General features: G+C 35.3%; 3 protein-coding genes across 5 annotated transcripts; all 3 read right to left on the reverse strand.

Annotated features, from left to right (window-relative positions):
• Positions 1-2234: 2234 nt before the first annotated feature.
• LOC144548166 (uncharacterized) lies at positions 2235-5297 on the reverse strand. 2 transcript variants are annotated; one of them, XM_078296873.1, is made up of 3 exons: positions 5279-5297; positions 5134-5182; positions 2235-4652 (listed from the first exon to the last, which is right to left on the reverse strand). In XM_078296873.1, the coding sequence occupies exon 3, from the start codon at positions 4530-4532 to the stop codon at positions 2496-2498; it is 2037 nt and encodes a 678-aa protein (XP_078152999.1). In that variant the 5' UTR covers positions 4533-4652; positions 5134-5182; positions 5279-5297; the 3' UTR covers positions 2235-2495. The 2 variants fall into 2 exon arrangements, with proteins under 2 accessions (XP_078152999.1, XP_078153000.1); XM_078296874.1 differs by lacking the exon at positions 5279-5297 and having other exon boundaries at positions 5140-5222.
• Positions 5298-6551: 1254 nt separating this feature from the next.
• LOC144547988 (uncharacterized) lies at positions 6552-7202 on the reverse strand. Its single transcript, XM_078296676.1, has 2 exons — positions 7011-7202; positions 6552-6917 (listed from the first exon to the last, which is right to left on the reverse strand). The coding sequence occupies exons 1-2, from the start codon at positions 7121-7123 to the stop codon at positions 6698-6700; spliced, it is 333 nt and encodes a 110-aa protein (XP_078152802.1). The 5' UTR covers positions 7124-7202; the 3' UTR covers positions 6552-6697.
• Positions 7203-7494: 292 nt separating this feature from the next.
• LOC144547884 (large ribosomal subunit protein uL30z-like) lies at positions 7495-9642 on the reverse strand. Of its 2 annotated transcripts, none has more exons than XM_078296563.1 (6): positions 9499-9642; positions 9223-9411; positions 8497-8594; positions 8218-8355; positions 8019-8121; positions 7495-7862 (listed from the first exon to the last, which is right to left on the reverse strand). In XM_078296563.1, exons 2-6 carry the CDS (start codon positions 9403-9405, stop codon positions 7647-7649), a joined length of 738 nt encoding a protein of 245 aa, XP_078152689.1. In that variant the 5' UTR covers positions 9406-9411; positions 9499-9642; the 3' UTR covers positions 7495-7646. The 2 variants fall into 2 exon arrangements, with proteins under 2 accessions (XP_078152689.1, XP_078152688.1); XM_078296562.1 differs by having other exon boundaries at positions 9494-9624.
• Between the last annotated feature and the right edge of the window lie 1422 nt (positions 9643-11064).

Consider the following 11064-nt stretch of genomic DNA (forward strand, 5'->3'; position numbering starts at 1 on the left):
ATTTACTTAAAACAACATTCTACAAAAGGCGCCTTCATTTTCTAACTAAAACAATGAGAGGTCCGAAAGATATAATTCATTTTCTCTGTACACACTTAAAAAAATATATATTATATTTTAATTTTATTTCAACTAGTATGACCTTCGAAAAAAAAAAAAAATTATTTCAACTAGTATCAAACACTTTCAAAAATACACCAATATGTTTATTTTGACTTACTAATTCATATAAAATTAAAATAAAAAATGATATGTTTTTATATTTATGTAGAAGGAAAACCTCTAACAACTTTATTTTGATGAAATATTTTAGTATTTTTGTTATTAAAAAATTAAATACGTTCATAGTTACCGACTGTACTATTATCAAGGTTTTTTGTGAACTCAACTCTAAAACTTATCGGATTGGTTTCAAACAACGAATCCAAATTATTGAATTTCATCTATCTTGCGAGTGATGGTCTACATACAAAATTTTAAACTTTCAAATTAATTTAGTATAAAGTCAAGCGGTCAAAATTAGAAGACTTATAAATTAATTTTAATGCATTTATTTTTTAAGCGTTTTTTTACCACTTAACTCTATACAAAATTAACTTTAAAATATAAAATTTCATATATAGACGCATCACACACGTAAGATAGAAGAATTTCAACAGTTTGTCTCAAATATATTATTTACTGTAATACGATTTGCACTAAAATAAGCTCATGATATCAATCAAATCAATTGGCTAAGATATTTCTTCTTTTTTAGTTGAAAATATTACAATAAAAATTATATAGCATTCTATGTACGATAATAATATAATGAAAAAAGATAAAAGAAGTTGTAGTATTTAAATATAAAAAATATCACAGAAAATTAACGTACAAATTTCTAATAACCATACGGTAGGATCCACACATTAACTCCTACCTACTATCATGACCTGTTTGATTTTTCTCCAATTTTTCTAGTTTTATTATACTTTATAGCAATCAATATCATGAATTTTTAATCGAACGACTTGTAAATCACCGTATCAAGCAATTCTAAAATTACATATAATATCATTTTTACTAATATCAAAACAATTTTGAAAATAAATCCACTTTTTGAATCAGCTAATTAATTTGATAATCTGTCTATTTAAATGACATAACTTATTCACAATTTATGTAGATTCCAATTCCAATGAATTTTTTATATGTTATCATCAACGTTCTTATTTAGTTGAAATGGATACAAACTAGTTCTCATTCATTTCTAATTTTTCAATTGCATATGAAGTAACCAAATAACAAAAATAGGCTCACTAAAACTATGATTCTTTTTATGATATATTCTCAGAATCCATGCGCTGAAGGATCCACCGTGCCTCCTCTTCTGTGCCCGGAGCTACATTGCGGATCTTCAACCGGTTTCGGACGGACTCTTGATCGACACCAAATGTGAAATAAAATGTCATGAATTATTTTTTTCCATTGCTAAATACGAATCCAAATAACATGCATCTTTCATTTAATTTCAAAGTATTAGATATGAATATATACCTCTCTGGTACGTAACTCGGGTCTGGTAACATGAGCCTCGACCTCTACATTGATCAGCGATTGATCAGGGTTCTCCAATTGCATGTGTAAAACACATGATTTGAAGTGGAGAAAATCTCCCACATCAACCTACACAAATCAAATTCAAATAACTTATAACTTTGACAAAGTATCAAGCATCGATACGCGTACTGTTGCTTGTACAAAAGCATGAACGAGGAATGGGATGCAATGCTGTCAAGTAAAAAAAAAAAAATCAAACTCACTGGCTTCAAAAAATCGACATGATTGACTTCAACAAAACATAGAGCATGACCAACAAAGGCATAGGAAGTATAGAACGCCAATTCATAAGCTCGATGCATCAGAAATCTCCCGAAAAAGCAACCGTGCAAGTTCCTTTACTGTGGCCGACAAACAATGGAGTTCTCCAGTCTAGTGTCCCGTGATAAAATGCTATCTCGATCTGCAAGTGTGGGTAGATCACATAACACTCTTCACTTAGCCAGTAGATTTCTCAAACCTCTCAGCCTCCTCTCCTTCAAAGGAGAGCGTCGGGTTGTTCTGTAGACATTTTGTTTTGCATCTCTCTTTGCCTTTCTTAGCTTGTCACACATATCAGAAAGCTTGCAAAGAATAGCCAGATTTTTCAGCCCCAGCAATTATTCCTCACGACATAAATCAATTTCAATGTTCAACAAGCACAAATTAATTATCATGATATATTATTTATGACATAAATCAACTTCCAAGCCCAAAACTCTTTTCCATCAACAATTAAATTACATGCGCAAATAAAATAGGACAAAATATATTATATAACAATTTTACAAAATATCAATAATAGGTAAACCCCATGCCTAATCAATTTCACCCTCTTTGCACAGCCCCTCAATAAGAGTGCAATAGAGCACTGCATCAAGATCAACTCCTTTGGATATCATGACATCTAGAAAATACTATGCCTTCTCAATTTCACCTTTCTTGCTCAGTCCATCCCTAAGAGTGCCATAGGTCACGACATCAGGATTATACCCTTTGGAAATCATGACATTTAGAAAATTCAACGCCCCCTCAGTTTCACCTATCTGGCAAAGCCCGTCTATAAGAGTGTTGTAGGTCACGACATTAGGTTCATGCCCTTTAGAAATCATGACATCTACAAAATCTAATGCCTTATCAGTTTCACCATTCTTGAACAGTCCCTTTATAAGAGTGTTATACGTGATGACATCCGGGTCACACCCTTTGGAAATCATGACATCTACCAAATCCATTGTCCTGTCAATCTCACCTTTCTTGCAAAGCCCATCTATAAGAATGTTGTAGATCATGACATTTGGCTCATGCCCTTTAGAAATCATGAAATCTACAAAACCTAATGCCTTATCAGTTTCACCATTTTTGCACAGCCACTTTATAAGAGTGCTATAGGTTATGACATCCGGGTCATACCCTTTGGAAATCATGAAATCTACGATATCCATTGCCTTCTCAGTTTCACCTTTCTTGCACAGCCCATTTATAAGAGTGTTGTAGGTCACGACATTAGGCTCAAGCCCTTTGGAAATCATGACATCTACAAAATCCCTTGCCTTCTCAGTTTCTCCTTTCTTGCACAGCCTATTTATAAGAGTGCTATAGGTGATGACATCAGGGTCACACCCTTTGGAAATCATGACATCAACAATATCCATTGCCTTCTCAGTTTCACCATTCTTGCACAGCCCATTTATAAGAGTGTTGTAGGTCACGACATTAGGCTCATGCCCTTTGGAAATCATGACATCTACAACATCTAATGCCTTATCAGTTTCACCATTCTTGCACAGCCCCATTATAAGAGTGTTATAGGTGATGACATCCGGGTCACACCATTTGGAAATCATGACATCTAGAAAATTGAATGCCTGTTCAGTTTCACCTTTCTTGCAAAGCCCATCTATAAGTGTGTTGTGGGTCACGACATTAGGCTTAAGCCCTTTGGAAATCATGACATCTACAAAATCCATTGCCTTCTCAATTTCACCTTTCTTGCAAAGCCCATCAATAAGAGTGCTATAGGTGATGGCATCCGGGTCATACCCTTTGGAAATCATGACATCTAGAAAATTCAATGCTCGCTCAGTTTCACCTTTCTTGCAAAGCCCATCTATAAGAGTGCTGTAGGTCACAACATTAGGCTCATGCCCTTTGGAAATCATGACATCTACAATATCCATTGCCTTCTGAATTTCACCTTTCTTGCACAGGCCATTTATAAGAATGCTATAGGTGATGACATCAGGGTCATACCCTTTGGAAATCATGACATCTACAATATCCATTGCCTTGTCAATTTCACCTTTCTTGCACAGCCCATTTAAAAGAATGCTATACGAGACTAAATTGGGTATACATCCTAGCTTAGCCATTTTGTAGAGCACTATAGTAGCAGCCTCAGCAGTTCTTTTCTCCCAACACAAGCCTTTGATTATCGGGCTGAAGATATTGGCATGAGCTCTGCGACCCTCTTTAAGAAACCGTCCCAGAAAACCAAACATTAGGTTCACCTGCAGCATTCGTGCACAGCAGTCCATCAAGATTGCATAGGTATATTCATCAGGACCAATTCCTTCAGCTTGGCTTAAGCGGGTGAAGAGGGACAAGACGGTGGGGTAAGGGTTGTTGGAGGTTTTGGTGTAGCCCTTGAGGTATTGATTGATTTGACGGAGGTTCTTGGCAGCCAACAGCTGGTCAAACTGGTGAACCGCCTCTTGGTCAGAAATGGCATTTGCTTTCTGGCGAGGCCTTTTCTCCTCCTCCTGGAGCTTACCCTTCCAATGAGGCTGACGCCGTGAATTTGGTTTGATGGGTTGAGATTCAGACTGGGGGAATGTGTAGCAGATAAGGCAGAGGCCTCGGTGAGAAGAAAATGGGGATGGGGATGAGGATTGGGATTGGGAAGGTAAAGGTGAAAGTGAAAAGAAGGGGGCAAGAGATATTGTTGACACCATCTGATTATTCTTATTTAGTCTGATTTGGTTTGGTTAAGGACTTAGAGTCTCTTAATTTATCTCTGCCTCTTTCTAAAAATCTTATCTAACAAGGTTGAGTTTCGCTTCCAAGTTCAACTACTGCATTGAAGAATAACAACACATGACTAAGACAGATTGTGAGCAATAAAACAAAAAAGAAAAATGCGAAAAAGAACATGGGCTTTAATGAATTAAAACTATTTTGTTGAAATTAAGAACATAATTAATTTAAGACACTACTCCCATTTAAATTTGAGTTTCAGTTGCTTGTAATGTTGGAGCCCCGTGGTGGTATGGTCCAATGGAAAAGATGCTTGGAGTATAATTGATATCATTATTTTGTTTTTCTCGTTAATAGGAAATTAAATAATTTAAATGAGTATACTGCCGGGTCCAATGTTGAAGGAGAACCCTTTCAATGAAATCACAACAGAACAATAGAAATAAAAGTAAATCAAGGACCTTTTGACACCTTAAACTAAGCTCGGGCATGGCCATATTAAATCTCAATTTTTAGAACATTTACAAGATTTATCGATTTTCTTCCTATCATAGACTTAAATTTGGAAAGATAACTAACCTTAACCTTGAGATAACGAAAGGGAGCGATCGAGAGAGAAGTCAGTCCCCTGCAAGAGGCGAAAGCAAAAACAAGTATAAAATCATCGATCGTAGTCAAGAGATTACTAATTTTAAGAAAAAAACCATCGATCGTATAAACAAACCTGGCGAGAGAGCGAGAGAAAGAGGAGGCTTCGATTGAGGGATCAGGTTTTTAGCTAGCGCACAAGGCTTTTAACTGGAAATCGGACTGTTGGATCTGCTTTGGCACCAATATTAAGAAATCCGTACATTTTATCTCGAACCGGATTTGCTCCATTTCTGATCGGACGGTATCCGTAGTGTCACTGTGATAAAATAATTTTTTTTACATAAAACAACATTCTAAAAAATGCGCCCTCTATTTCATACCAAATGATCCTTTTGATTACTCTATCAGGATTTTTTTTTTTTTCTTTTTTTTGAGAATACATCAGGATTATTTCAGTTCCATCCGAAACCATAACAATGCGATCAAAGCATAGCATTTCCTTTATATTTTTAAGGGGATTTCACTTATTCCCCACAAAAACTTCAAAATTATATATTGCCCCCTCTAAATATCTAAACTCACAAATTTATCCATTTTATTATCGGGTAAAGATTTTGACAGAGCAGTTTTTAATTCATGCAGCACATAAACAATAGAGTCAAAACAGCACTATATTGACTCGTGCGCTGCATGAATCAAAAACTGCTCTGTCAAAATGTTTATCTAGAACGAGGGCAGAAGCGAGATGGGACCCTGTCAATTTATAACAAACGGTTCGGATTCAAACTCGAATTTTGAGTTGCTAAATTCATCCATGGCTTGCCAATTGCCATTACAGCTGAAGGACCCCACTGTAGTCAAAGGGCAAAATTGGAAAAATTATGTTCAATTGTTAACTACTTTGAAAGGTGGTCATTGTTTTGTGGTACCCATTGTGCTGGAGACTGGAGAATGAAGAAATACAAATAATCATAGTTCATGTGTTGTTTTTATGGTAAGTAGGTAGAAATAGAAATTATACTGGTACAGATACCAGATGACAGTTGGCCTGGATACACTGATCAATGCATCGTGTTTTGCCCTCCTGTATCATCCATAGTCATGATCTGTCGACTGTCAGACAACAGCGGGTCTCGTCCAGCATAGGTGGCGAGTAAAATAGAGTGGCAAAACATAGAGCATAAAAAAAAAAAAAAAACTTTTTATACCCTCTGATATGCTGAAACAGGAAGCTAAAATAGCAAACTTATTGTGTTTTGATAGAATTTAGGTAATTGCCCAAAATTGATTTGATGTTAACCATCTAATCCAAGGTAAATAATTTCAATTTTTCAAACAAGAATCAGATTGCAAGTGGGAAAAAAATACTTACAACACACTAGAAGTAATATTACTTAAATCATTAAATGAGATAATTTGCTTTATGTAATGACACTTCAATAAGCAAGAGAAATACTGTTACAAACATAAACAAATCCCTCAATACCTATATATGTTCACTCATACAACAAAAAAATAGGAAGTTGGTTACATCTCTAGACAACCAAATTAGTCACTGAACAGGTTTGCCACTTTCTCTGAGCTTAGCCACAGTTTCCTTCATAGCCTCCTTTCTCTTCTTACTCGCTATTATCTTGGCTTGTAAACCGCTCACATTCGGGTCCTTCTTCTCCTCCTGAGGTGGCGGAGGTAGCCGTTTTTTTGCGGCTGTTGCATTATCAGGTGATACCAGCAACCCAATTGCTACAGTGCTCAAGCCATACATAATAGCCCTTCATTAACAAATAAACAAATAAATTAGATGCTTTATCAAAAGATAATCAATTAATAGGATATGGGATTGTTTACAGTTTACACTTGTGCACCTCTTGGAGTAAAGTTGTTGGCGTTGTTCATCAGCCCTGGGAAACAAATGTGCAATCTTTTTGGGTGTTGTTGTAGGCAAAGAAATGCTTGGAGGCACCAAGGAATGCGCCATGAATTAGTTTGATTGATTTTGTATTAGAACCAACGGTGCAAGGATTGATCTATTAGCTTTTTTTGGGTATCATTTTTGAGATGTGAGAAGCATAATGAGAATGGAAGATAGAGGTGTGGTCCACGTGTGCAATTGGGTTGAATATGATTGGTTAGTGCATGGATAAGGTGTCCCAAAAGAGATGAGCATATACCAGTTGATACCATCGCTACCCGTACTTTATTTTTTGTCCGATGCATTTAGTTTTTTTCTTTTTAAACTTAATATACCCCATAATTAAAGTACAAAACAAAAACATTTTAGGCATCAAAGATATATGATTTTCAGACACCGTTAAAATAAAGTTAACAATCAGTTTCTTAGGAACAAAAAAAGGAAGGAATTTTCATTCATAGATTGACAGTGCTTTCATAATTCCATCATGTAGCAATAGAGAAAACAAAACTGGCAGTAAACCAAAAGGCACCAGTGCACAATACATATTACATCAGCCAAGAGGAAAAAAATAAACGACCTATATAATTTAATTAAACTTAGAAATGAGCTCATTGATATTGTCTTCGCGGTTTCCAGTGTCACCGCCTATCTTGAAGGGTCGTTTCGAGACGGACAACCGCTGCTCAGGGCATTTCAGCTTGAAAGGCTGGAGGAAGAAATTTGCCTCTCTGAAATGTGGGCCCACATTTGCTATCTCGTGCACTATATCCTCTACACAGATCATCCCATATTGACCAAGTGCCTGACATTAATTATTATAATAAGTTAATAACACACATGAATCAAAAAAGACAAAAATAAAATAGCACTAATACTAACTGGTACAGAACCAGAAGTGTTAGAAACTCTTTAGCTAGGCATGAATTACATAAAATTGAAACAAAAATAAAAGACATACCTGCTCAACCACTTCATTGTTTGTGAGAGGAACAATTTCCTTCTCAATCTTTCCACAACCCTTCTTATATATAAGCTCTTTCACACTCTTTAAATTTGGATACCTATTTTTCAGCGAGGTTTAGTTCGATGACAATATCCAAACACATCATACAAATAATTTAATGAAAATAGTTTTATAGAGTTTTTATTATAATTACCCGAAAGTAACAAATGGTTCTACCATGAGTAGCATCTTCAAATTTGATTCTGTTGCCTTCAAAAACACACCACTGAGTATGTGTGGCAACCTCAACTTGTTTAAAATTTTCTTGGACTTTGGATGCATCTCTCTTTTGCTGAATATTATATCAAACAAATCAAAACAGAGAACACCATTAGTGCTAATAATACCAACTTTCTAGAAAGGATTCAATAATTTACAAAGATACAAACCCAAGTAAGAGAAAAATAAAAGCAAAACTAGATAGAATACTTACCCTCGAATGCGAATAACAAAAAGCAATTCAGATTTCACATCTTCCACTGAGATTTTCCTCAGTTTTACCCTATTCCTCATTCTAAAGAAATCCAACTCCTGTCATTGGAGAAAAAAAATACATTAAATCCCTGCAGTATATTAAAGGAAAAATTGGAAATGCAAATTGGTATAATTTTTAACTAAACCAAATGGAATCTGTTACTGTTAAATATTTGGCAATGACTATACCATAATGACATCTTGCCATCTAAGCCCGTAACTACATCATACTATATTTCTTCTTCTTTTTCCCTATTTTCCCTTGTTTAATGAGTGCTTTGAGGGCTTCATAGGATAGTTCGAAGAGAATGAGAAGTTACTCTATAAATAAAACCCATCAAGTAAAGTACCACCAAACAATTAAACCAAAAGGGAACAACAGAGAAAATACAATTCATATTAGAACTACCTGTATACCTTGATTCAATAAAAGAAATACTAAAATTAATCACTGCGATTAAGTTGGTTCCATATTTCAAGAAAATCCACATCATTCATTAGTATGTAACAGTCAAGCCCAATGTACTGAATCCAAACCTCTTTTAATCCTAATATCATTGTTTTTTTACTTTGACTGCTTAATATATAAACCACAAAATGCACAGCTTGGTAAAACAACACGAAACGCATAAATTAATCCGAAAAGAAAGGGAAGTGAACAACGAAAACCAGATCCATTAGCTACCTTATCACGGTATTCTTTGATAAACTGCTCAGGCCTTTTAATGGTAGACTTGTACTCGCCTTTCCTCTTCTTTTTAGCATCTAATCTCTCCCTTCTCTTTATAGCCCAATCTTCTTTCTCTTTTCTCTTCTTTAAGACCGTCTCCACCACATAGTTGAGCTCATTTGGTTCCTCTCCGGCCATTGATGTCTGGCGAGAACAATAGAAAATTCAGAACAAACAGGAAACTATAACAAATAAATGTTAGCGAAAAAGAAAGAGGGAAGCAAACCTTGCCTCGTTCTGGCGCCGCCTAACAGGAGCCTAGCGATCGGTCGGGTTTAGGGTTTGGGATTGAGAGAGAAGGAGAGAGAGAATTGGAGCCGAACTCAGGTTTCTAGGGTTTTTGGTCTCTATTTTGAGTGATCCGCATCCTCCCAGGTACCTGACTCAACACAATTGAAACAGACGGTTCAAATTTACTCTCATCCCGTCGGGATTCGGGATGTTAGAGGGGCATGATTACTTGTGCTTTAGGATTCGTGCCAAGTTAAATAGAACAATTTTAGGCCGTCTGATTCAATTGTACTCAGTCCGGTAATCTGAGGGGATGTGAATTATAGTTTGAGACCGTCTGATCCTGTGTGGTGGCAAAATATGAGTTTTGATCCAGTACGGTACCTTACCATGTAGAATGAGATCTGCATCGTCCTTTCTAACATGACACGAATCTCATAGCGAACCCCAGGCATCGAAGTGATTTTGTCTCCGCTGGAAGTTATTCTACACCGTAGGATACAGCAGGGATACTCACCCAGCACAATTTATTTCTCAAATTTGTCGTGGAGCTAATCTGTCAGTAGAATGCCGCACGGGGAGGCGTTGGTAGTTATTCGGATCTGGATATAGTTATATCGGGTATTTGGATATTTTTATGATCAAGTCCGCCCAAGAATCCAAGATCCATCTTACCAAGCTGTGGATTTTGTGTCAGTAAAATAACATACTTATAGTTATAGATTTATTTTTTTAATTATCAGCTTTATTTGAATTAATTTGAGAAATCATTGTTTTGTCAATTGTCAGTGTAACTATTGTAAAGAACACTTGAAAATTATTTTTCTGTAGAAAAAATCTTTTCCACATCTTCATTTAACTTAATATAAGAAAATATTTTTGTAGTGGAAGTTATTTTCCTAATTTTAGGGAAACTATTGTGTTCGTTTTCTTACTGTTTAAAAGCAAAAAAATGTTGAGACATGGGCTGCTTTTAGCCCACATTTCAAGAGAGAAAATGAAAACAAAAATTTAATGGAAGGTGGGCTTAGTACATTCATAAAAAATAGTGTTAAATAAATATGGGTATTCTTAATAATTAAAAAATGGAATCAGGGGATGATTTATTACATGCTCAGATCAATTAAATATTGAGGAGATGTTAAAAAGCCCAATTAACGTGTCATGATCAAAATCACAACGTAATTAGTCACAACACGACATGTTGGTAACTTGTATATGAGCCTTGACCATTATTAATTAAACTTATCTAGATTTTTACCAAACTGTTAAAACTTAATATGAAACATTTGAAAAGTAAAAAATTCTGATATGAATAAAATATTATTTAAAATAATGAACATACATACTTGCTTAACAATTTAAACATTAGTAATACTAATACGGTGTGATAAGCTAATCTATTAAGGTGAAATCTGAAGAATCAGAATCTCAATCTTGTTTGGATAAGAACTTATATTAAAATGTCATGTTGCGATGTTGGTGGGTTCAATCTTATCTACATCTTCTACGTACATGCATAGTGACAAATGAATTATTCGGATTCGGTTCGGCGAGATCAAAAGT

The sequence above is a fragment of the Carex rostrata genome, chromosome 32 (assembly GCF_964058835.1).
Source record: "Carex rostrata chromosome 32, lpCarRost1.2, whole genome shotgun sequence".
Lineage (NCBI taxonomy): Eukaryota > Viridiplantae > Streptophyta > Magnoliopsida > Poales > Cyperaceae > Carex > Carex rostrata.

Coding starts and splice junctions, on each gene's coding strand:
- LOC144547988 (XM_078296676.1), bottom strand. CDS start 7,123: ATGGCGCATTCCTTGGTGCCTCCAAGCATTTCTTTGCCTACAACAACA. Junction 6,918..7,010: donor CAACAACTTTACTCCAAGAG/GTGCACAAGTGT, acceptor TTGTTAATGAAG/GGCTATTATGTATGGCTTGA.
- LOC144547884 (XM_078296563.1), bottom strand. CDS start 9,405: ATGGCCGGAGAGGAACCAAATGAGCTCAACTATGTGGTGGAGACGGTC. Junction 8,356..8,496: donor TTTGTTATTCGCATTCGAGG/GTAAGTATTCTA, acceptor TATAATATTCAG/CAAAAGAGAGATGCATCCAA. Junction 8,122..8,217: donor GAACCATTTGTTACTTTCGG/GTAATTATAATA, acceptor GCTGAAAAATAG/GTATCCAAATTTAAAGAGTG.
- LOC144548166 (XM_078296873.1), bottom strand. CDS start 4,532: ATGGTGTCAACAATATCTCTTGCCCCCTTCTTTTCACTTTCACCTTTA.